The sequence below is a fragment of the Anolis carolinensis genome, chromosome X (assembly GCF_035594765.1).
Source record: "Anolis carolinensis isolate JA03-04 chromosome X, rAnoCar3.1.pri, whole genome shotgun sequence".
Classification (NCBI taxonomy): Eukaryota; Metazoa; Chordata; class Lepidosauria; order Squamata; family Dactyloidae; genus Anolis; species Anolis carolinensis.
In genome coordinates, this window is record NC_085847.1 from 2,174,695 (window position 1) to 2,200,853 (window position 26,159).

The 26,159-nt window shown below is 46.1% G+C and overlaps 1 protein-coding gene across 1 annotated transcript in view; it reads left to right on the forward strand.

Annotated features, from left to right (window-relative positions):
* rph3a (rabphilin 3A) overlaps window positions 1-17,474 on the forward strand; it is a 42,536-nt gene extending 25,062 nt beyond the window's left edge. Inside the window, exons 5-21 of the mRNA XM_008117336.3 lie at window positions 1,684-1,813; window positions 2,878-2,964; window positions 3,116-3,272; window positions 3,744-3,785; window positions 4,824-4,982; window positions 5,575-5,667; window positions 7,246-7,305; window positions 8,449-8,667; window positions 9,111-9,190; window positions 10,336-10,410; window positions 10,552-10,661; window positions 11,404-11,530; window positions 11,671-11,727; window positions 12,087-12,238; window positions 12,973-13,054; window positions 13,223-13,319; window positions 14,128-17,474. Of these exons, the coding sequence (XP_008115543.1) occupies window positions 1,684-1,813; window positions 2,878-2,964; window positions 3,116-3,272; window positions 3,744-3,785; window positions 4,824-4,982; window positions 5,575-5,667; window positions 7,246-7,305; window positions 8,449-8,667; window positions 9,111-9,190; window positions 10,336-10,410; window positions 10,552-10,661; window positions 11,404-11,530; window positions 11,671-11,727; window positions 12,087-12,238; window positions 12,973-13,054; window positions 13,223-13,319; window positions 14,128-14,258 (1,858 nt within the window). The 3' untranslated portion in view covers window positions 14,259-17,474. The remainder of the gene's footprint in view (window positions 1-1,683; window positions 1,814-2,877; window positions 2,965-3,115; window positions 3,273-3,743; window positions 3,786-4,823; window positions 4,983-5,574; window positions 5,668-7,245; window positions 7,306-8,448; window positions 8,668-9,110; window positions 9,191-10,335; window positions 10,411-10,551; window positions 10,662-11,403; window positions 11,531-11,670; window positions 11,728-12,086; window positions 12,239-12,972; window positions 13,055-13,222; window positions 13,320-14,127) is intronic.
* Window positions 17,475-26,159: the final 8,685 nt, after the last annotated feature.

Here is a 26,159-nt window from a genome sequence, read left to right on the forward strand (position 1 = left end):
CCTTTGCACCGTTTGCCCCCTAATCTGTGCCACAGAAGCGATCCCTTCGGCATCAGAAAACGCATCAGAGTCCCGTTCTTGCAGGCCCGGTGCCATGTGCCTTGCCAACATATGGCTTCCTATGTCGCGGCCCTCGCTATGGAAGGAGCCCGGACAGAAATGAGCAAAGGCTGGGAGGCCATTGCCGCCACAACCCCCGCTCTGCTAGGAGGCGGGCGCCTCACGCCTCTTTTAATAACGTGTGCCAGTTTAATGGTTTTGTCAGATTTGGGTCACGCCATGCCAGGAGAGTCGGAAATTTCCTGCAGGAGAGATGTTCTGAAAAATCACTCCAGCGAGCTCCTCTCCTCCCTCTTGCCCAATCTCTCTCTTTCGATTCCCTGGGAAGAGCATAAATAATACATGATTTTTTTATTGCACGGACTATTTTTACATCCTTGGAATTTTTGTTGTTGGGAAAAAAAAGAAAGAACGCAGCATCTTTCCGACTGAATGGCCTCGAGCCTTTCCTGCTGTGGAGAGACAGCTGCTCCAAAACCACTCTCTGTGGAATTTCTGCCCATGGCTTGTCGCCTCCCAATGGTAAGGATGGCAATGTACTCTGCACATGCTCAGCAGGGCTCTGTTTTGTTACACGCTAGCTGACAATGGCCCATTGAGGAACTGTGCAGAGTGTTGTTTTTTAAGAAACGATTTGACCCTTTCTCTGAGTTGTCTATTGGAATGATAGTTCCCAGTTTCTGGGCCTGGTTTGCCATCTGGAACCCACATCCATGGTTTTCAGAGCAAGGCGATCCCGTAGGTAACTTGCACTTAAGCCATGTAAGACTTTAAAGGTAACCCTCCACACTTCTGGCCTTCCTTGGAAACTCATTGATGGTGAGTAGAGTGGTTTTAGTACAGGCATGATCATCTTTAGATGTACCAGTAACCAATAGGCTTGTGTGCGGATTTAGTTTCCTCTGTTTTCTCTGTTTCTTTCGGTGTCTTCAGTACTTCGGGAGCCCGTAATGGAAAGGGCCCTCCCCATACAAAAACCCGCCCGACACGAAAACCAGCGGAAGCCAATCTCAGCTCCTCCTCCTCTATTCGGCATCACAGCTGAATCTTTTTTATTTTTCTTGATTTCCCTGATGCTTTTTGTTTAGTGGGACTGACTGGGAGTTGGGGACTTGAGGGTGGGTGGGGTGTGTGCATATTTGGGGGCTTGGGGATGGAGATTCGCCCTTTTACCTTCTTTATCTCCTCCCCTCCTCTCCTTCAGAAAATGCCTCTAAAAGATAAGAATTATTATTGATAATAACAATCCCAGAAAACAAAGAGAGAAGCCTACCTCTCTTCTAGAGTAGAAGTAGAAACTGCCTTAAGGAAGACAAACCAGCAAGCCGAAAGGAGATTCAGGCACTGAAAACACTTTATAGAATCCCACTCACAACCTCCCCTGGGCCCTCATTCAGAGGAGACACACTCTTCTCGGCACATGCAGTCTTCAACGCTCAGAGAAGAATAGTTAGATGTCATCAGCGTAGCGAATAAATCCTGTCCCATGTCTCTGGATGATCTCTTCTGGCAATTTCATGATGATGTTGGGAACGGAATAAGACAAAGTCCTAGAGAAACTAGGAGAGCTTCTGGAAGTTCTACCAGATCTGTTCTGATGCCCCTCTTCCCCATGTGCCGTAGACGCCTCATGAACCGCTTGGAGGACATGCGCCGGAACGTGTCGGGTGATGGGGTGAACCGCTGCATCTTGTGCGGGGAGCAGCTGGGGCGGCTGGGCTCGGCCTGCGTAGTCTGCGAGGACTGTAAAAAGGTGAGAAGACCCCTCTTACACCCTTGTTGCCTCCGTAGGGGATGCTGGGCATTATAGTCCTAGTCGCACTTTCTGAAGCTTTAGTGCCCTCTTTCGATTGAGGAAACCAATGGCGAGAACAAGTATGGGTCCTTGGGTGCTTTTTAGGATCACAGACTTTACTTTAGATTGGGGTGAGCAATGTGTGGAAGGGTCTAATGGCCAGTTTTCTGTGTGGGGAATCCAAGGATCCTTAAATGCCCTGTTGAGGCCTGAAAACGGTGCGAGGGCCACTAAAAACCCTCCAAAACACATCATTTTCTCTCCATCCAGGAAGTTTTAAGGTGTTTTTACTTATTTTAATGATACCTTTAATGTCCTACAAGGAAGAACTTTGTAACCTATTTGGGTTAATTGATGGATGTAGGTGAGCTACACCTCCTATAAATCCCTCCAGTATTTTTGTTGGTCATGGGAGTTCTATGTGCCAAGTTAGTTCCAGGTCCATCGTTGGTGGAGTTCAGAGTGTGGCTGGAACTGGGGAGTGTCCAGACACAAGTGGAAAGACTATAGTACACTCTGGATGATGCAATCAGTATGCAATACAGACAAGACACAAATTTCATTTAAACACTACCAATACACAAATCACACATTAACACAGAGTGCTCTTAGATTGTAGATGGACTATACATCCCAGTCCCTACAACGTCTATAAATCATGGTGAATTCTCCTCAAACCTCTCTCTCCAGTATGTTCAGTTGCTGATCAATTCCTCTGCTGAAATATGAGTTTTACTCTTTGAGCCTCATCTTTCTTCTGCCTTCAACCTCATGCCCAGACGGGCAGGTGGTCCTCCGGCCTCTCCGTCTTGCGCCGTGCCAAGGCTTTGACACAGTGATGAGATGTTTAATTAAGTTGGAGGCAGTTCCCCCCCAGAGTCGATCTTGCGGTGCCCAGGTCAGACGGCACACCTGGCAGTCCCAAACTGACCCATCTGCTTCTGAGCGGGATTGGACGGTGTCTTTGAAAAACAATGGGTCACTTCTGAGTCACTCTTGTCGCCTTTCTCCCTCCGCCGCAGAACGTCTGCACCAAATGTGGCGTCCAGACGACCAACAACCGGCCCCATAACATCTGGCTGTGCAAGATTTGCAGCGAACAGAGAGAGGTCAGTTGGGAAAGGGTTCATTTGAGATAAATAGGGCCTGTGAAAGCAAATAACCCAGCCCCTCAGGTATGGGTATCCTTCGGGACCCCCAGAGGTCTCCTCACAAGCGCAGCCAATAGGACGTAGCTCAATATCTTGTAATCATTTCCAGGTATGGAAACGTTCTGGAGCGTGGTTCTTCAAAGGGTTGCCCAAGCAGATGCTGCCTCAGCCGATGCCTATCACTAAGGAAAAAGGGCAACCAGAACCTGCCGACCAGGCACCTCCCACTCAGGACTCAAAGCCGTATTCTCGCGTGCAGAGACACGGTAGGATTTTGTTTATTTGGGGGTGGCTTGATGGTAACATTCCACGATGCATACTGTATTTCATGGCATAATAGTCACACTTTCCCCCCTTTTTCATAAAAAATAGGGGGTGCGACCATTACATGGAGAATTTTTGTTTCTGTTTTTGCCTCCAAAAGGGGAGGAGGAGGAGTGATGATTCAGCCTCCGACAAGCAGTGCTGTTTCTTTTTTGTAGTTTCTAGACTGCCTTGCTTTCGGATAAAGAAGGAAGGAAGAGGGAATCAACCCAAAATGGGGGTGCGACTATTATGCGAGAAAATAAAAATATTAATTTTTTTGTAGGTTTTACAAATTGTTTTGTGGTGGTAACTATTATGCAACAAAATTCAGTATATCTAGTTTTTCAGTAGAGTTGGGGATAGCCTTACCTGCGGTGGCCCTTTGGGATCTTTGCCAACTCTTAAAAACACCCATCTTTTTTGTTTCCAAGGCCAAGCTGAAGCGCCTCCTCCTGTGGAACAGGAATCCTATGGTAAGCCTGGGTTCTCTGCAGGGCTTTGTTATGATCACTCACGCATGGTAGCTTTAGCCGCTGTGAGTCTTGGTGAATTCTTTCCAGTGAAGACTAAACCCATAGCAACACAGTTGGAGCAAAGAATCCCTACAGGGTCCAAGCAAGGATTTTCTTAGGCATCCACTCTGCTTTGAGAAAAAAATGAATGGTCCAGATAGAGAGGGAGTGAGCTCAGAAGACTATGGTTGACGCTCAGCGGGCTGTGACGTTGTCCCCGAAAGTCCCTTTTCCCGAATTCTGATGTCTTGTCAACCGTCTGCGGATTGTTGTATCCCATACCCAAAACGGTGGCAGTGTTTAGCTCATCTGTGCACATGGCCCACTATTAAATAACATGTGGTGCAACTGCTCATATTTACCTCGGAGATTAAAACAAGACTAGAAAAGAAATCCGAGTGAGTTCCATGGGTAACGTTTTTGTCTCACTATCGACCCCATTCTGTCAAGGGAAGTAGTGTTACGCTACGTATTCTGAACTGCGTGTAAATACTAGCTTATCTTGTGCTGGAATGGTAGCTTTAGAGAATCAGAGATATTGGAGCACTAAAATAATAATAATAATAATAATAATAATAATAATAATAATAATAATAATATAGCTGCCTCTTCTTATGGCTTTTGAGCTCTCTGCAGTATTTGGAGATTTCAGTTGTGCAAAATCTTCTTGTTCTAATAAGTAGAAATCTCGGCAAAATGTCCACGCTTTTGCTCTGATTCAGATCATGGATAATCCTATTTTTTCCCCCAACGGGTTGAACAACATCCAAAACTAAGATTATGTCACGAAGCAGAAGGTGTAAAATTCATCTGGTTATCTTTCACATCCCACTGGCTTCTTTAGTAGACCAAAATAGGCTATCGCCAGGGGGTTGGGCATTAACCCATAAAGTTTTGCGCAGCATTACATTGAACAGGTTTGTGTTCGCCGTGACGTTGAGAAAGTAACTTTGTCTTGGATGAGGTTTTCCTTATGGTTTCTTTTTGCTGTACACCCAGGAACGGAGCCAACAGAGGCTTCCAGCCGGGGAAACTACCCGCCAGTGAGCCGCAAACCTTCTGAGGCCCGGATGGCGCCAAGTGGCAGTGAATACACTGGCGAAGGGACTGGAAGCCAGGATTACGTTGCCGAGAACGAAACCCACCAAAGCCCTGGAGGTGAGTGGTTACAAGAAAAAGAGAACAGCCAGACTCCTTGACCTAAAACCTTGCGCATTTCTGCACCATCCAAGGCACATGGAGGTGCAATACGGGAGAAGTGAAAGAACGAAGCATCTCCGTAAAACGCTGCATGCCTGCTAAGCATTTTCTACTCTGACATGATATGAACTATTGAAATAATATCCTCTCTTCTGGGTCTTCTGTCGAAGGCGGGTGGGCATGTGTTTTGGTGTCACTCATACATACAGGAAACTGAAAGCAAATCTAAATGGTTTCCGGTCCTCTCGGCCACTTGCCGCTTGCCAGTTTGCGACAGAATTTGCATTTCTGCCATGCCTAAATATAGCCGACCCATTGTGGCTTGTTATTATTATATTTTTAACCAAGAGTTTTTTTTTCTCACCCTCCTTCTGCGATTCTTGAGGAATAAATCTGACTCCAAGATGACTCCAAGATCTTTTCCACCCTGAGTTGACTGTTACGGCTCTGAAACAATGCCTGTTTCCCCTTGGGATGCTTGGGCTCTTCTGTCCTGAAAAAGTGACTTTCCCTTCCTGAATTCCCCCCCCCCCCCCCTGTTCTCTTTTAGGTACCAAGAGAGCTGGTTCTGCTCCTGGGGCTGCAGCGAGGCCATTTTCTCCGGCTTCTGCTCCAAATGCCTCTGCCCCGCAGACCGAACAAGGTATGTTGGGACCTCTTCCAGTGTAAACTATGATGGAGTTAGGAAACATTATTTTTGGAGACTTCAATGCTTTTAGGATGGGTCTGTGTCCCGGTGCGTTTGTGTGCCGTACCCTCCGACTGTCTGAATTGGGCAGAGTTACTCCTATGCCAGTGATAACCAACCTATGACACGCGTGTCAGCACTGACACGCTTAAGTCATTTTTGCTGACACGTTGCTGCATGCAGATTGATTGGATGACTGTCTTTTGTAGCCAAATTTGGTGTGATTTGGTCCAGTGGTTTTGTTGTTTACTTCATGGGAATTATGCACATTACAAATATATATTTATATATATATATAATTTCTATTATTATTCTATTATTATTGTAGTATATTATCATATTATTACTATTATATTATTATTATATTATTCATGACTACATTGAAACTAGAATAGAGAGAAATCAGCGTGGAAACTGCAAGAGGTACCATAGATTGTTGTACATGGAAATAATGCTAGTAAATAGTTTTGATTTATTGAATACAGTCATATATTACAATTATATATTTTTGTTATTTAAACTGTACATATTGCAAAATTATGGTTCTTTTCTCAAAGTGACACACCACCCAAGTCATGCTAGGTTTTTTTTTGGTGAATTTTCGACACACCAAGCGCAAAAGGTTGCCCATCATTGTCCTATGCATTCCCACTACCTCAAATATCCTGATTTCTCTCATTCTTAATCAATATCCCATAGTCTTTAGGTATCGTTGTACTCATTGAAGCCCATAAATCCTAAAGTCCAAACAGCAACATGCATCCACCTCCACTGAGGTGTAAAGCAAACACTGACTACAAAATAGAGTCCTGCGTCTGAATATGCTCAGTACAAGCATATATCTATAACCGCTCCCACACCAGAGGTACAATCAAACTGGCAAATCAACATACACATAGAATACAGGTTAGCAAATATATATTATCTAATAAATAATGAAAGGCTTGGGAGGTTGCTATTTCCAACAATCCAATGGCTTGATGGCTAATCAGCCCCAGATGGTATTAATAATCTATCCTGTATTTATTACGTCCTTACCTTCTATGCACTCTAATTCAACATTTTATTCTTGCATTGTTACTTCAGCTGACTGATTTTTAAACTGTTATAATATTCTCGTTTTACATTGCATTACTGTTTTATTATACTGCGAATTGTGTTTATGTTGTTGTTTATTTTGTTCAATTATGTTGTTCGGGCCTCTGCTCCATGTATTATTATTATTATTATTATTATTAAACTTTATTTGTTTAATAAATTTGCTAGCATCTCCCGAAGGACTTGATGCGGCTTACAAAGGCCAAGGCCTCAACACACAATATAACAATACAAAACAAAAGGCAAATTAAAAACAATTAAAACAGTATAAACAACAAGCAATAAACAATACGCTAAAACACAATAGAACTGGGCCGGGCCAGAGCTGCCCTGAATCCCCATGGGGAGATAGTGGCGGGGTATAAATAAAGTATTATTATTATTATTATTATTATTATTATTATTATTATTATTATTATTTTCTTGGCTTGACAGGACCTCCTGCAGCAGGTAGACAAGGTCCCAGTCCCGCTGGCCGCTTCCCGGAAAGGCAAGGTGAGATGTCGGCCTGGTTTTGCCACAAAGGGGGTGGCAGGGTAAACTTTGGTATCTTTGGGTTTTCTGCATCTTTGGACCTCAGCTGTCTCCTCTGGAGCAAAAGCTGGACTGAGGAAGAATCTCTGGATGAGAGCGTCTCTTGGAATAGTATATACTGTATACACTCGAAAATAAGCCGAGTTTTTCAGCCCTTTTTATGAGCTGAAAAAGCCTCCCCCGGTCAAGCCGGCAGTGGAGCCCGAAGGCCGTTGCTTGCAATATATGACATATTTATCTCTCATCTTACCATCCCTTATCAGTGTTTACTTTTCCAAAGCCTCCCTCGCTCTTAACTAAGGGAATGTTTTGAAAAGGGAACGAATCCCTTGCAAGTCAGGAAGAATATATATATACCCATTAATCTTATAAAAGCATTTTCCCCTGAAATAGTTATTAATCTCTGCTACAGATACATAGGCATTTTTCCCTGCAAGCTTTTGCAATCCCTATGTACCTTTATATTTCTATCTATCTATCTATCTATCTATCTATCTATCTATCTATCTATCTATCTATCTATCGCGGTTGGACTGGATGGCCCGTGAGGTCTCTTCCAACTCTACTATTCTATGATTCTATGATCTATCTATCTACATTAATTTTGTATATGAATTCCCCCTCATATGTTTGCAAGTCTTTGCAAATCCTATATACATATAGCTAGCTAGAGATTTCCATGTACCTGTATATCTGTATCTATGTGTATACATTATTTTATATACAAATTTTCACCTCACATGTTTGCAAGTCTTTGCAAATCCTATACAGATATAAGTATCTGTATATATAGAGATGTCTAGATAGATAGATATGAACATAGGGCTTGCAAATATTGCAGGGATTTCACTGGGATCTATTTTTATTTTGAAATTGACCCATAGCTGCTGCATTTTCCACTTTCAACTTATACTCGACTTAATAAGTTTCCCCAGTTTTTTGTGGTAAAATTAAGTGCCTCAGCTTATATTAGGGTTGGCTTATACTCAAGTATATACAGTACACAGCTGGGCTTACAATGGAGGGCAGGGGTTGGCGACTGTGGCAGGGGTGAAGGACCGATATTTGCTATTTTTCCGAGACCCTTTGTTTCTTCTCCCGCAGGTAGCCTTTCAATGGCTCCCACCCAGGCTGAGCCAGTCTATTCCACCCCAGGCCCTTCCAGGGACGAGCGCCCGAGTCCTGGCATGGCGGAGAAGCCCATGCGGCAGGTGGCACCATATTCCCAAGCTGCTGCCCCGCCGGCCGCGCCAACTCCTTCCCGGCCGCCTCCACAAGACGAGGACGAGGACGAAGCCAACAGCTACGACTCCGACGAAGCCAGTAAGTCTACGACCTCTTCCCCTTTTGCCACCGCATTTGTGGTTCTCCTCCCCGGGTTGACGAGCTCTTCGATTCTTCACGAAAGTGGGCGAGCCGCTCAGGCCTTTGGAAACGCCGTCCCCTTTTCCCATGACGGTGGCTGTTTTTTTTGGAGAAAACACTAAGTGCTTTTAATGGCTGGTAAATAAGTAATGGGGAGGGAAGGATTGGACGAGGCCTTTTCTCTCGCATATGGAAGAGAATGTCCCGCTCCTTGAAAAAAAAAAAAAAGCCACATTGGAAAATTTACATTATTTATCAGGCAAGAGAAAAAAAAACCAAGTTTCTTCTTCCATTTATGTGCATGTGTAAACTATGGGTCGCCACGGGTCATCCATTGCCTGTATCTGCTTTCAACAAAACCGAGAACCCATCAAAAAGCCTTCTCTGTCTTCTCTCCTCAGCTACCTTGGGCGCCTTGGAGTTCAGCCTCTTATATGACCAAGACAAGAGCTCCTTGCAGTGCACTCTCATCAAGGCCAAGGTGTGTGGGACCCCCTCGGTTCGGCCACTCATTGTAGGAGAACATCCGACCCCAGTCCTTGGTCCGTGGGGCATTTTGGACTTCAGCTCCCAAACACCCCATTCAACCAGTGACCAGGACCTTGGGGAGACAAAGCCTCCAACCATCTGAAGGACCGATGTTGGAGAAGCATTGATCTGGAGCAATGGTTCCCCAACTCTTGTTTACCAGATATTTGGGACTTCGCTTCTCAGAAGCTTCCCAGTAGCCTTGGCCAATGATTCTGGGAGTTATAGGGTGAGGTTATTCATGCCTAGGTGACTCCCACATGTTTTGCACACCAGTCCCCAACATCCCTTACCTCTGGGCCGCACATAGTGGTCATAATGGAAGCTGTGGTCTATTGCAGCGGCCCCAGAACCTGCTGCTCGCAGCATGGCATCCTTGGCTACAAAGTCAATGAACCCAGTCAATTTAAAATGTTATGAATATTAAATTGACTACTTCTTCTTCTTCTTCTTCTTCTTCTTCTTCTTCTTCTTCTTATTATTATTATTATTATTATTATTATTATTATTATTATCTTTATTTATACTCCACCTTTCTCCCCACGGGAACTCAAGGTGGTCAACAATCCACACTGGACAAGTTTAGAAAGATGATTAGCATTGGTGTTTTGTATTAGTATTGTTGTGATCTTTTGTTTCATCTATGTACTTTGACTATATTGTACCCTACTTTGTGGTGAATAACAAATTATTATTATTATTATTATTATTACAATATTACAGTATATTATTATTATCATTATTTTATTGTATGACACAGCAAACAAGATAGACATGCTGGATTTCATATCACAAAATCACAAGTTGAACACTTCCCAAGTGTCTAGGACTGTGTGATGTATTTTCAGATGATGCGTGCAGATCCCAGTAGGGTGGCCTTTTGCAGTTGACAGATTGTAATTTTGTCAATGTCTATTGTTTCCAAATGGTGGCTGAGATCTTTTGGCACAGCACCCAGTGTGCCCATCACCACTGGGACCACTTGCACTGGTTTCTGCCAGAGTCTTTGAAGTTCAATCTTGAGGTCCTGATAGCGGCTGAGTATTATTATTATTATTATTATTATTATTATTATTATTATTATTTCTTCCTGCCCAGGGCCTGAAGCCAATGGACTCCAATGGGTTGGCAGATCCCTATGTGAAACTCCATCTTTTGCCGGGGGCCAGTAAGGTGAGTTTGTGGGATTCCATCTGAAAGCAATCCCCACGTTTGCAAGACAGGGAAAGAGGTACCAAAGTGCTGCAGTTGTGCAGTGTGGGCGGAATAGGTGTCCAAGTCCGTTGTTTGTTTTAATGGCTTTGTCTTTGGTAGTCAAACAAACTGAGGACCAAGACTTTGAGGAACACCCGGAATCCGGTTTGGAATGAGACTTTGGTGTACCATGGCATCACCGATGAGGACATGCAGAGGAAGACACTCAGGTACGTTCAGGGGATTCTGTTGTAGCACAGCAAGCGTCTGAGGATTTGTCAGAGGATGAGGGGGATGTTGGGTTTCAAAATGAGGAGTCTGTGTGTGATCAGAGAGAATTGCAGGCCTCAGATTGGATAAAATTGCAGGCAGATGAGGCTGAGGCAGAGGAGGCTGATGTTTGGGATTCCGCTGGGGAGTTTTCCCGGGAAACTAGATTAGGCCTGAGAATGGAGGGAGTAAAAAGCAGACAAACGAGATATTCTCACAGAATCCTTGAGAAGACCTTGAAGTCCAAGTGTGTTCGGTATGATGTCATGGGTGCCTGGATAGGCTTAAAATAAGTGGTCTGGCTACAGGCCCCACAGAGGAGACAACGTTGCTAAAGGCATCCTGTGTCTGCTCTCAAGTTCATGATTCAAGTTTCCTGTCTTTGTTCCTGTAAGGGTTTGCCTTAGAAGAAGCTCCTGTTCTCTGTTTTATGGATTCACATTTGAATAATTGTTGTGGGTTCTGGTTCTCTTGACTTAATATATTTTTTGAATTACTGGTTTTTTTTTGTATTTTCTATTCTACTAACCCTTTTGGAAATACACTTTCCCCCATTGTTTCTACTTTTCTTAATAAACGTTTCTAGATAGCGTTACTGGACTCTGGTATGATGCTGGGTAAAAAGCTGTTTCAATGCTAGAGTGCAACAGGTTCTTTCTTTCTGGAATCTCCTATCGATCTTGGGGCTGTCGCTTCTTCCAGGATCTCGGTATGCGACGAGGACAAGTTTGGCCACAATGAGTTCATTGGCGAGACCAGAGTGGCCTTAAAGAAGGTGAAGCCGAACCAGAAGAAAAATTTCAACATCTGCTTGGAAAGAGTCGTTCCGGTAAGTCACTGCTGCTTGTCGTTGTCGCAGCTGTCTACCCTGTTGGAAGGGTTGGTCTAGTTGACCTTTGGGATCCCGTCTGATGTGATGGTGAGGCTAAATGGCACTCTTACTCTCCCCTTTCCCATGCTAATGCCAAGATGAAACGGGGTGGAACGACTGGCTCCTCACGTGGGATGGCCTTGTATGAAGACGAGGTAAGACCTCTCGCCATTTCCCTAGATCAGCCTTGTGTGACCTTCCACCACCAGAGATTATCTGGCAAGGAGCAATGTTAATCATTATGCCTTTCAAAAGTTGGCACTCCCTTTGAATACTCAGCATTTTGACCAGATCTTGAGGTTTGTACCTGGCCTAATGGAGCCAGGGAACAGGTGACCTTTTAGTTGCGGCATTCTAATTCCCATCACTCCAGGGATGATGGGAGTGGTGGCTCACCAATGTGGAAGGCTGGACATGTTCCCCACCTCTGTTCACTGGAGCCATGAAGTATGGCAAGGACAAAATCCCCATGTTGTGTTCTTTCTTTTCTGTCCTCCGCTTTTCTTCTCTGCAGATGGACCAAGGCGGGGATGTCGAGGAGCGGGGAAAGATCCTGGTCTCTCTCATGTACAGCACCCAGAAAGGGGGGCTTATTGTCGGCATCATCCGCTGTGTCCACCTGGCAGCCATGGATGCCAACGGCTACTCAGACCCCTTTGTGAAAATGTATGTGAGCGAAAGTGTCTCTCCGTTGTTGCTGGGATAAAGCCAGTGGGGTTCAATACGAGGACTCGTCTGTTTCCTGAGACTCTTGACTTGGAATAAGGCTTGTGCAATTCGGCTGGAGGGTGATCCGTTATCAGTATCCAAATTTTGTTGGGTACCCTGATCCATCTTTCGGGAGCCCCCCGAAAATCGGCTAATGAAAAAATCTGTTTTTGGCTAGGCAGCTGAAAGATCCAGGAAGATCTGGCCCATTGGCAGGAACGGGGAACTTACAAGGCTCCCCTTTTCATTCCTGGGACCCTTTCCTATTTTCCTTTCAAGGGAGTCTGTGTTTGAAGAACGGGGTTAAGGAAGCAACCTTCCTGGGCTCCTTTCCCTTCTTCCTTTCGAGGGAGCCTGAGTTTGAGGAACGAGGTTAAGGAAGTATGCGCTGCGTGTTCCCAAATAGAAGGGAAGAAGCCACGGCCGGCAGCCACGTGAGCCGTTTTGGGAGAAAAAAACATGGCGACTGAGCCCATACCGTTATGGCCAGCCGAACAAGCCAAATTGGCCAAAGGAAACCGACCAAACCGAATCCTTGCACAAGCCTACTTGGAATATTAGCTGGGAGCTCCTCTCTCCTTCCTTCCCTCCCTTTGGCCGGTCCTCAAGCAACAGCATTGGCCTTTGCTCCTTTTCAGCTTCTCGGCCCTCTCGCTTGTACCAAAACCCCTTCCGCCTTTTCTCCTCCTCAGTTGCTTGAAGCCCGACATGGGGAAGAAAGCCAAGCAGAAGACGCAAATCAAGAAGAAGACCTTGAACCCCGAGTTCAACGAGGTGAGCACACTGCCTCCTTTCCCTTCTTGCCTAGGCTGCTTTGGAAGATATGCCGTGAACATGCATGATATGTCACGCTCCTTGGGAGAGAATGACTCCAACCCTCTCTCCCGGAAGTGCCCTTTCCGAGCCCTTGACCATCCTTTTTCTCCCCCCTCCCCAAATTAGGAATTTTTCTATGATATCAAGCACAGCGACCTGGCCAAGAAACAGCTCGATGTCTCGGTTTGGGATTATGACATTGGCAAATCCAATGACTACATTGGTGAGTGTGTGTAGGAAAGATGTCCCAAAGTGACTTGCCTCAATTTGTTTCTGACACGATAAAAATATTGTTGTTATTATTATTATTATTATTATTATTATTATTATTATTATTATTATTATTTGAAACGCAACAAGATGAGTCCACAGCAGACACTCTGCTGGCTGTTGTATTGGATCACACGTTGGACACTTCCCAAGTGTCTAGGACTGTGTGATGTATCGGCGAATAATGTGTGCAGATCCCAGTAAGGTGGCATTATTATTATTATTATTATTATTATTATTATTATTATTATTATTATTATTAGAAACACAACAGGATGAGTCCACAGCAGACACTCTGCTGGCTGTTGTATTGGATCACACGTCAGACACTTCCCAAGTGTCTAGGACTGTGTGATGTATCGACGAATAATGTGTGCAGATCCCAGTAAGGTGGCATTATTATTATTTTTATTATTATTATTATTATTATTTGAAACACAACAAGATGAGTCCACAGCAGACACTTTGCTGGCTGTTGTATTGGATCACACGTCAGACACTTCCCAAGTGTCTAGGACTGTGTGATGTATCGGCGAATAATGTGTGCAGATCCCAGTAAGGTGGCAGCATTATTATTATTATTACTACTAGTAGTAGTATCAGTAGAATCATGATTTGCATGAAATTATTTCATCATTATTATAGTCATCATAAGTCTTCTGGGAGCCGAAGTCCCAAACGTCTGGAGATAACACAACTCCTGGTGTTCGGACCCGGCAGACCCAGCCTTGGATAAATCTGTTCTGCTTTCCCTCTTCCAGGTGGCTGCCAACTGGGCATCACAGCCAAAGGCGAGCGCTTGAAACACTGGTACGAGTGCCTGAAGAACAAGGACAAGAAAATTGAGCGCTGGCACGCCTTACAGAACGAGAACCACGTCTCGAGCGACTAGGGCATGTCCCCTGTGCCGTCCCCTTCCCCTTGACCCCGTCATCCCGTCTTCCAATGCATCAATGTTTCTTTGGCTCCCCTGTCAGCGTTTTTCTCCTCCTCTTCCTCTTCCACCTCCTTTGCCGTCCCCACCCAAGGGTGCCAAACCGGTTCCCCTTTCTGGTTTGTATCGTTCCCCCATCCGCCCCGCCATCTCCCCCTCTGTACAGATTTTTCAAGCAATAGCACTGAAATCTTGAGTTTGGCGTTTGCTTCTCGGCAGCAAAAAGACCACCATCCTCTCCGTCCCCGACCAATGCCAGTGTGCTTTCTCCTCTTTGCCAAAGGCATCTGTTCTCGAAGTGTCCTTGAATCTCCGAGGCCCCTCTCTTCCGGTTTCCACCTTCTGCATGCGGATGTCCCTCCTTCGCCTCCTCTTTGCAACCTTGAGATACTTCGAGCCTTGCTAACGGGAAAATAAAATGCACGGCTACGGGTCTTGGATCGGGCTGCTTTGAGCATGGGGGCAGCCGATCACGATGCCGACCACGGCGACAGCGGCTGGATCGCGCGGGTCTTTGGGAATCTAAGCAAAAAAAGAACCGTTTCCGCTTTTCAGGGAGGGCTGCAGGGGGGTCGTTCCGATTTGTAGCATCGCTTCATCCCTGGTTTTTCTAGTAATCCAGAGAAGGCCACTTTACATTTCAGTGTGGTTTTCGGCAAATTCTCGTTTCAATCCTTGAACCCGGAAAGACCAGGCATCCCTGGTCGGCGACTATATGGGCAAGGAGTTCAACCCAAGCCGAGTTGTGTTCTTCCTTTTGCTCCTGTTGGGCAAGGCCCATCTCCGTGCCAATGATCTTCGTCTGGGAAATGTTTTACGCCGCTCACATCCTATTGTTTGTGAATTTTCTGAACAAAACGGAGGGCCAGTGTTCTCCGGGAGGACTTCTCAGGATCAAAACCACCAGACAGAAGATGAAGCATAGACAGGTCATGCATTCCTATTCCATCGCTTGTGTGCAATGGCTGACAACGACAGACTGAAGAAGAGACCCAAATAGGTCAGATAGGACAACCATGTCCGCCTTGGTCTATGATTGGTCAGGAGGTTTCCTCCTTGGTCTTCCCAAAGTTCTCTCTTTTATCTGGAACTTGGAAGTAGCAACAATAACCCTTCTCAGCAACACTTGCTGGGACCCATCAGACTTAGCAGTGTGAGTGGCCCATGGAAGGGCAACCAATGTCAACCAATGATGGTGGCAACGAAACCTAGTGTTCTTCCTCTTCTGCGGCCTCGCAGTGGCACTTGAGCGACCTCTTTCCTGTGTAACTTCCTATCTTTTGCTACCTGTTCTAGATTGGCTAAGCATGGGAAAAGTGCTTCTCTTGGCCTCATGTTCCCAGTTTCGGGAATTCTAGTAGCTTCAAGCCTATGATGCATTTAAGCAGCAACAACTTCCTCCTTCTTAATTGTTCTTTCTCTTCAAATGCTCCTCCTTTTCTTCTTCCTCTTTGAACCTTCTTCTCAGCTCTCTTCCAAGAACATATTCTCCATCTTCAAATGTCTTCCTCCTCTTCTTCTTCTTCCTCTTTGAACCTTCTTCTCTGTCCTCCTCCAATAATGTCTTCTCCATCTTCAAATGTCTTCCTCCTCCTCTTCCTCTTTGAATCTTCTTCTCTGTCTTCCTCCAAGAATGTCTTCTCATGTCTTGCTCTTCCTTTTCTCCCCTCCTCTCTTCTTCCTCTTTGAACCTTCTTCTCCATCCTCCTCCAAGAACGTCTTCTCTGTTTTCAAAGGTCTTCTTCTTGCTGTTGTTCTTCTTGCTCTTCCTTCCTCCTTTACAAAGTTCCTCTTCTTTCTCTCTTCCTACTTCTTTTTCTTCTTTCCTTCTCTTTGAATTTCCTCTTCACATGTCTTCCTCCCCCCCTTCTTTTTCACTCTCTTCTTTCTGCTCCTCTTCTCTTCAGGGAGTCAACAAGAAGAGCCGTTCTGTAGACAGACTCCTTTTGCTGTCAGCCGGAGTGTGGTGAACGCTCCTTCCTTGGAGCCTTTTAAACAGAGGCATCCAGCCATTCAGGCCATCTGTTGGGGCTGCTTTGATTGTGGTTTTCTTGCATAGCAGGGGGTAGGCTTAGATGGCCCATATATGATTCCGTCCTATTGATTCGTTCCAATTAGAGTAAGCCCATTGAATCCACAGTTACCTGCCCCTGCTTTAGTGCACGGACGCTGTCACTGGATCATTGGGTGGAACGATTTCTTTGATGTGCTCTCTGAATCCGATTTAAGTCTGTGGCTGGAGAGGGCACAATAAGAGAACACTGCCCCCCAAGAAGAATCCTGCCCCTCAGAATATTTTCCTTCTTTCCCCGTGTTTTGTAGTATCCCAAAGAGCGAAACGCTGGAAACTATTCGTATCTCGCAATCGTTCCTCTTGATCCCTTTTCTTGGATGCCAAAACTCTATTCCTAAAAGTTCAACACACTTTTGAAGTGTCCGGGACGCTCCAAATTGGGAAGGAAAATTGATGAGAATTCTTACTTGAGAGGCAATGCCTCCTCCTTGTGGTGTTCCCTACATCCCTACCCCCTATCATGGCTATTCCAATAGGGTTGTGGGAAATGGCTCTTTACTCGTGCTGTCCAAAAATACAGGACAGGAGAGAATCTGAATAGAGACGCCGATCCGGTTTACCGTTTCCATTTTTCTCGTTTCCTTTCGACTTCGTCCTCCTTAGGGGAGAATTCTCTTGGTGAGAGCCCTCTCTTTTTTCTCTGAAGTTTTGTCGTTTTTTGGATACTGTTTTGTAAGCTCAATGTGAAAGTTCTCATCTGGGGAAAAGAAATCCCTTTGGCTCTTTCCCAGATCTGAGTCCTAACTCCCTTCATTCCTTCCTTGGCAATTTGTGACTGTTTGACCTCTGAGCCCTCTTTTCCTCCTCCTCCTCCTCCTATCTTTGTAAATAAGGCATGCACGTCTAGGTTGGGAATGGTGCACCGCTTCCCGGATCCCCATCCGTCCGTCTCCCGCTCCTCTCCGACGATTGCATTCTCTCAAGCATGCAACAACCTCACCGAAATAACTAACTTAACCAACAGTCGATAATTATCTAACAGCCAACGTTACCAGTGAGACTCGAGAAACCCAGCCGGTCTTCCGCTGCATGCAGGTGTAACGTCCCCTGTTTCTTCATGTCATACCCAATAAAGTGTGAACAAAAGGGGGCAAACCTCACTCGGAGCTGTGTCTTGTTTTCATTCCCTCGAAAGCATCTTCTGCCCAGGATGAGATTACGAGTTTTCCTACATTTTTCTTTTGTCATTTCAGGACATTCATTTGTTAGGGGTTTTTTTTGCGAGGGGGAAATGATATTGTGCATAAAATCCACATCCTTGTACAAAATTGGATCAGGGTGAGGATCCTGTTAAATCCAGAATCCTCCCAAATATTACTTACTACTATATTTTTACCTCGCTCTTCTCACCTTGAGGGGGACTCAGAGTGGCTTACAGATCAGGCAAAATTCAATGGCGTATTATAAATACAAGTAGGTAAATGCAACATATTAAGTGATAAAACCAATAAAACATATAGTAAAGGTAAAGGTTTCCCCTGACATTAAGTCCAGTCATGTCTGACTCTGGGGGTTGGTGCTCATCTCCACTTCTAAGCCGAAGAGCTGGCATTGTCCGTAGACACCTCCAAGGCCATGTGGCCACAGGCATGACTGCATGGAGCGCCGTTACCTTCCCGCCGGAGCGGTGCCTATTGATCTACTCACATTGGCATGTTTTCGAATTGTTAGGTTGGCAGAAGCTGGAACTAACAGCAGGCACTCATTTCGCACCCGGGATTTGAACCTGGGACCTTTCGGTCTGCAAGTTCAGCACCTCAGTGCTTTAACACACTTCACCACCGGGGCCTAGTCCCAAATTGTTATTCATGGTGCTGCATCTAAGTTGAGTTCCATATTTCACTATTTCCCGAACACCTGGTTCCAGAGCCAGGTCTTTAGTTTTTTCCTAAACATTAGGAGGGAGGGGGCCAATCTGATATCACTGGGGAGAGAGTTCCATAGCCAAGGGGCCACCACTGAGAAGGTCCTGTTTCTTGTCCCCGCCAGCCGCGCTTGTAAAGGAGGCGAAACCGAGAGCAGGAACTCCCCTGTAAATCTTAGTGCTCTCGCTAGTTCATAGGGGGAGATATGTTTGAACAGGTAAGCTGGACCAGAACGATTTACGGCTTTATAGGCTCAAGCCAACACTTTGGATTGTATTCTGTAGCAAACTGGAAGCCAGTGAAGCTGACGTAACGGGGGGGTTGTGTTCTCCCTGTATGCCGCTCTGGTGAGTAGCCTGGTTGCCACCCGTTGGACTACTTGGAGCTTCTGAACAGTCTTCAAAGGCAGCTCCACATAGAGCACATTGTAGTAATCTATTCAATATGTAACAACAGCGTGGACCACTGTGTCCAAGTCGGACTTCTCAAGGTACGAGCGCAACTGGTGCACAAGTTTAATTTTTATTTTTATTTTTTAGCTTTTCATAATTTGAACAGAATTGCATTGTGGTTACAAATGGTTGCAATCAGCATGTTAAACACTTCAACCTCAAATGTATTTTATGGAATGAGATAAACTTTGAAAATAGAACCCCTTTCAGATCCAAGACTTAGCAAATATGAGAACAGCACAGTAGAAATTATCTTATAGGATGCTGAGTCAAACTCTACACAATACCTTCAAGGTACTGACTAGAATCCAGTGCCCAATATGCTTATATTCAATATATCTAATGCTCATATTCCTTGCATGATTCATAAACATTTAAGTTGTGCTTCATTCAGAAACCAAAATAAACTCTTTGCATGTCACCTCCCTCCCAAATAGCTTGAAGATCATGTACTAATACATTAAGACAGATATTATGTGAAACAGTATTTCTGTCAGTAAGTCCACTGCAAATCTTGATATTAGGAGATGTAATTCAAGAGGCAATGAACATTCCTGTGATATTGTCCGCTCCATACCACAACCTATTGGATCTGGAACCCCTTCTATTTACTCAACACTCTTACTTCTACACATATTCACCAAAGGGATATACAGGCACAAGTTTTAATTGTACAAAAGCTCCTCTGGCCACCACCGAGACCTGGGCTTCCGGGCTCAGTGAGGAATCCAAGAGAACCCCCAAGATGAGGAGCTGTGTCTTCAGGGTGAGTGCGACCCCGTCCAACACACACTGTGACCCTATACCCTGTTCGGCCTTACAACGGACCAGGTGGACCTCTGTCTTGTTTGGATTCAGTTTCAATTTGTTTGCCCTCATCCAGACCGTCTCAGCCTCCAAGCACTGGTTCAGGACCTGAACAACCTCCTTAGCAGCAGATGGAAAGGAGTAGTAGAGTTGGACGTCATCTACGTACACGTGGCATCGAACTCCAAAACTCCAGATGATCTCTCCCAACATGGGAGACAATACTGAACCCTGTGGGACTCCCACAAGACAGTGCCCCCAAGTCCCATTCCCGTAAGGCATTTCAGAAGGATATTGTGGTCTACGGTATCAAAGGCCGCTGAGAGGTCCAAGACAACTAACAGGGACACACTCCACCTGTCAAATCTGAAATGGTCCCACAGAGAGGCTGAGAGAATGACACTTGGAGTGTGCAAAATTGCGTAAATGTTCACCAAGCCACGTATCGAAGGTGAGTGTGAAGCATCCATGAAGTTTGTGTTGAGTCCATGAGTCCTATCTCCAAGATATTGCATATGCAAGGACAAGTATTTCAATATCTGAAATAAACACGTTTCTGCTCCTGTACCTTTCGGATCAAGGAAGTTCAGTAAAGGTAAACGTTTTCCTCTGACATTAAGACTAGTCGTGTCCGACTCGGAGTTGGTTGCAGGTTGAGACATCCTTTTGTCAAAGAAGGCAAGAAAAACCCGCTGAAGGAAACCAAAGCCAAGACGAGCAATGCAAGGTGAAATGCGCCATTGCAACGCTTGACACATCCGACCGGGCCTTTGCAACCATCCACAGAATACCATGGCTCGTACGTTTTGCTAGAAGAGATCTGCCGACCCGGTTGCGGAATGCTAAGTCAACCCATTTCTCAATCCCGTAGGCCTAGTTTAGTTGGGGACAGCGATTGGATTCATGACTTGGGTCGATATCTTGCATTGCCTCTGCATAGCATACATCTCCGTCTGCAGAGCTCCATTATGCAATTGTAGGAAAGCCGTAGGAAAACTAGGACTCTGCTGTAATTTTCCGCCTGCCCAGCAGATGGCGATAGGGTCCGAAAGATGGCCGCTGTCCTTCCCAGCAAACAGCACCGAGTTCTGGGAGGCAAGGGGATTATTATGAAGTTTTTGGCAAAGTTCCTAGAAAGGCCTTGTGGTAGAAAGCCACCTGAATACAAGTCGAGACTCTGAGGGGAATAGCAATGATCTTAGTATGGGCTTGGTCAAAGTTTTTTCGCTTAGGGCCGGGCCAAGAGGAAGGGTGGCCGGGCACGTGCTGGGTGGGACAGGTCCAGGAGGAAGAGGGCCTGTAAGAGGGTGGCACAGGGCCCAGGTCATCCGCAAGTTGTCCTCCTGACATATGGATTGGGCTGCTTGCTCCATTCTTATGCTGGGAGGAAAACGAGACATGTGGCAACTGCCCCGATTCTCCTCCCCGATCTCCTGATCTTCGTGCTGTCCTCTCGTCCTTATACCAGGAGGAGGGCGAGACATGTGGTAGCTGAGAGCACTCTGGAGGGCTCTCAATCACTGTGTGCCCTCCTGGAGCCGTCCTCTGGCATAAGAACAGGGCTGTTCGCACTGTCCTTATGCCAGGAGGAGAGCGAGATATGCGGTGGCTGAGAGCACTCCAGAGGACTCTCGGCTGCTGTGTGCCCTCCTGGAGCCATCCCCTCGGCATAAGGACAGGACTGCTTGCACTGTCCTTATGCCAGGAGGAGGACGAGACATGCGGTGGCTGAGGGCGCTCCAGAGGACTCTCGGCTACTCTGTGCCCTTCTGGAGCCGTCCTCTCAGCCTAAGGATGGGACTGCTTGCACTGTCCTTATGCCAGGAGGAGGACGAAACATGCGGTGGCTGAGGGCGCTCCAGAGGACTCTCGGCTACTCTGTGCCCTTCTGGAGCCGTCCTCTCAGCCTAAGGATGGGACTGCTCGCACTGTCCTTATGCCAGGAGGAGAACGAGACATGGGGTGGCTGAGAGCGCTCCAGAGGACTCTCGGCTGCTGTGTGCCCTCCTGGAGCCGTCCTCTCGGCATAAGAACAGGGCTGCTTGCACTGTCCTTATGCCAGGAGGAGGATGAGACATGCGGTGGCTGAGAACACTCCGGAGGGCTCTCAGTCACTGTGTGCCCTCCTGGGGCAGTCCTCTCAGCATAAGGACAAGGCTGCTCGCACTGTCCTTATGCCAGGAGGAGGACGAGACATGCGGTGGCTGAGAGGGCTCCAGAGGACTCTCGGCTGCTGTGTGCCCTCCTGGAGCCATCCTCTCGGCATAAGGACAGGACTGCTTGCACTGTCCTTATGCCAGGAGGAGGACGAGACATGCGGTGGCTGAGAGCGCTCCAGAGGACTCTCAGCTGCTGCGTGTCTTCTTCCTCCATCCTTTCTGCATAAGGATGCGGTGGGCCATCATGTTCTTATGCTGAGAAGACAGGGAAAATGAGGAGGGCCTAAGGTAAGCACCCAGAGGGTCACATCTGGGCCCCGGGCCTTAGTTTACCTATGCCTGTCTTAGTACCTTGAAAGTGAAGAACGCTTCAGATACGGATGCAAGAGGCGTCATATTCTGAAGACAAATCAAGGTTTCAGTTTGAGCCTGAAACTTTGTCCTCTTTTGGATTCCAATTCCCAGAGTTGTATTTGCATTTCAGAAATCAGACAGGGAGCATGTAATACAAGGTTACAAACAGTAAGAGCCTTCCTTCCCCTGCAGGCCCAATTTGTCAATATAAGTCAACAGGGCTGAAGTTGACAGGTGTGCTTTTGCTTTGTGAGTTAACTCATGCCTGCCGGGAAGCTTCTGCGCCACATTGTTGGGCGCTTGCCATTCGGTGCCCTTCCCCAAAGGAAGCGCTGCTCTGCTGGCTCCAAGCCAAGCTCCGTCTTCCTCGAATGCCCTGTTTACGGCTCGGGAGGCTTCTTTGCTCGCTAATGAGATTTGGCCCTCTGCCTCCGCCGATCGATTCTCATCTTGGAAGCAGCCAAGCTCGTCATCGCGGCCAATAATTCAACAGCTTTGGTCACTCCGAGAATCAATACAGATTTGCTCTTTGCTGAGAAAGTGCAAAGGCAGGAGTGCGGCGGAGGGGAGGGACGAGAACCGCAAGCCAGTTGGGCATCAAAGCCAATACTGGGATGTATAGTTCACCTGCAATCTAAGGGCACTCTGAACTCCGCCAACAATGGACCTGGAACTCACTTGGCACACAGAACCCCCATGACTAAGAACAAATATTTTAGGTCGTTGGAGGGATTTATAGGACTTGTAGTTCACCTACATCCAGAGCGCACTAGGAACCCAAACAATGATGGATCTGGACCAAACTTGGCATGCAGACCCAATATGCCCAGATTTGAATACTGGTGGGTTTTGAGGGGAATTGGCCTGGATATTTTGGAGTTGTACGTACTGGGATGTATAGTTCACCAGCAATCAGTGAGCACTATGAACTCCACCAAAGATGGAATTGGACCAAACTTGGCACACAGAACCCCCATGATCAGGAAAAATACTGGAGATCTTTGGGGAAAATTCACCTTGATTTGGGGGAGTTGTAGTTCACCTACATCCAGAGAGCACTGTAAACACAAACATCGATGGATCTGGACCAAACCTGGCACACATACCTGATATGCCAAAATTTAATGACTGGAGGGGTTTTGGGGGAACTGACCTTCCTTTCTGGGAGTTATAGTTCACCCACAAATAGGGAAAATGTGACCTCTGCTGATGGTGGAGCTGAACCAAACTTGGCACACAGAACTCCCACGACTAACTCAACCTACTGGTAGGGTTTGAGAGGACTGACTCACCATAGTGGGAGTTGTAGTTTGCCCTACAGCCAGAGAGCACACTGAACCCCACCGATGATGCATCTAGAGCAAACTTGCCCAACATAACAAACTTTAAGTACTGATGGAATTTCATGGAGTTAACCTGGCATGATGTCAGTTGTAGTTCACTTTGTACAATAAAAAAATGATTTTTTCAAATTACCAGGGCAACGGCAGGTACCCAAGCTAGTATAACTATAAAAAGGAGAAAGGTTGTTGCAAGAAGTATCCTGCTGCTGGGCTCCTCCAGACCTTCGATCATCTGCAAATTGGGAGTTTTAGAAAATAAAAGGTTCCTGCCATGTTCCCAGCGAGGGAATTTAATATAATTTGACCTGGGGGGTGTGTGTCCACGCTTGACAACAAAAAAATTCCGGAGCAATTGTCCTCTTCGATGCAATGTTCTCAGCCAGGGGAACGATCAGGCCTTCAGCTCTGCTCAAAACAACATTTCATGGCCAAATAAGGGGCTTAGTTCCTTAAGAAGGACAACCCGGGGACATCCCTTATGCGCCATCACATCCCTTATGCGCCATCAATCCGAAAACAGAGCAGGGATGAAGCCACATCCAGAAAGGGACCCAAAACATCTCATCGGCCCACCTTGATTGATAGCAATCTATTCACCAATCGTCCAGATAGCTGATTATTACCTATAATGTGAGGTGGGTCTACTGAGAAGTAAATCCTGCTAAAGTCAATCGGGTTCTCTTCATTTGCCATTTCAAGATGAATACCTGAATTGATTTTATCCTCATCGGCCCCTTGAGGGCTGAATTATTTAATGGACGGTCAGGAGGCAGAAAAATGGAAGTGATTCTCTCCGAACGCGGGCTACGATTGTGGGCAACGAGGCAGCAAGTGAAAAACAGGGGAGAAGGCAATCCGATCCACACACACATCAACACTCTCCACAAAACCAGCTGAAGCTGAAACACGATTGCTTTCTGAGCAAGGCGAAGGAGGAAGAGCGGGTGGCGAGAGGAGAGCATCCTTCCCCTTCCAGTCTGGAAGCAGGGGAAGACGCGATTGGCTGTTGCCAAGCAACGGCTTAGAACTTTCCCTCTCGGATGGACCAGATGCAAGAGAGACCATCCAGAGAGCACTGAAGATGAGGAGAAGGTTTCCTGCTGCAGCTTCCGTCCTCTCTCCACAGAAATCATTCCCAATCTGGACTCGCCATTACCACCAAACCTGCTGGCGTTCTAGGATACAACTTTGGAGGCTCCGATTGAGGAAGGGTTGTCAAAAGTCAGACACGACAAAAACAATACAGCAGCATCTTTCCCTCAAATGAACATTGATAAGAGTGGAAGTTTAAATATTTAATCTGAAACATTGGGCTGTTAGCGTAATACTCGCCAGGCATGGACCCTCCATATCCACAGTCCATAGCTCTGAATTCGACCTACTAGGCTACACCGATGAGGACTTAATAGAATCATAGAATCATAGAGTTGGAAGAGTCACGGGCCAACTCTATGATTCCATGAAGTCGTCATAGGTGTAGCCCAGTGGTTATGAAGTCGAATCCAGAGCCATGGACTGCGGATATGGAGGGTCCATGCCTGGCGAGTATTACGCAAACAGCCCAATGTTTCAGATTAAATATTTAAACTCGGTTCCCATGTCCCCGCTCCCTTAACCACTCCTCATAGGCCCATGAGTTCTCTTCCAACTCTATGATTCTATGAAGTCCTCATCGGTGTAGTCCAGTGGTTATGAAGTCGAATTCAAAGCTATGGACCGCGGATATGGAGGGTCCGTGCCTGGCGAGTATTACGTGAACAGCCCAATGTTTCAGATTAAATATTTAAACTCGGTTCTCATGTCTCCACATAACCTTCTCATCTCCAGCTCCCTTAACCACTCCTTTAGACCTGTGAGATCTCTTCCAACTCTATGATTCTATGAAGTCCTCATCGGTGTAGTCCAGTGGTTATGAAGTCGAATTCAAAGCTATGGACCGCGGATATGGAGGGTCCGTGCCTGGCGAGTATTACGCGAACAGCCCAATGTTTCAGATTAAATATTTAAACTCGGTTCTCATGTCCCCACATAACCTTCCCATCTCCAGCTCCCTTAATCACTCTTCATAGACCCGTGAGATCTCTTCCAACTCTATGACTCTATGAAGTCCTCATCGGTGTAGTCCAGTGGTTATGAGGTTGAATTCAGAGCTATGGACTGCGGATATGGAGGGTCCGTGCCTGGTGAGTATTACGCAAACAGCCCAATGTTTCAGATTAAATGTATAAACTCATGTCCCCGCATAACTTTCCCATCTCCAGCTCCCTAAGCCACTCCTCATAGGGATTTCCAGGTCTTTGACCATTTTGGTGGCCCTTCTCTGGACACCTTCCATCCTGTCAATATCCTTCCTGAATTGTGGACGTAATATTATTCTGCTATTATAACAGAATGGAATGGGACTAGGACTTCACTTTGATCATTACACTAGACTCCTGTTGATGCAGCCTAGAATTGCCTTGGCTTTATAAGCTGCTGCATCACATTCTTGGATCATGTTCAGCTTGTGGGTCTCCTAAGACTCTTAGATCCCTTTTCAGGTTCCACCTTTCCGTGAGAAATCTGCTCCACATGTAGCTCGAACCTTCAGGACTATCCAATATACTGAACCTCAACCAAGGCATTTCAAAGTTTGGACTAAAAACCTGACTGGATTCCCTGCCCGGCTGACACGGAAGCCATGGAGCACATTCAACGGGGCATAAAGATGCCCTTTCATTCTCACCAACAGGAATGAATCTTAATATATAATACTTATTATAGCATACTAGTATTATAATATATTGTATATACATATAATATTGA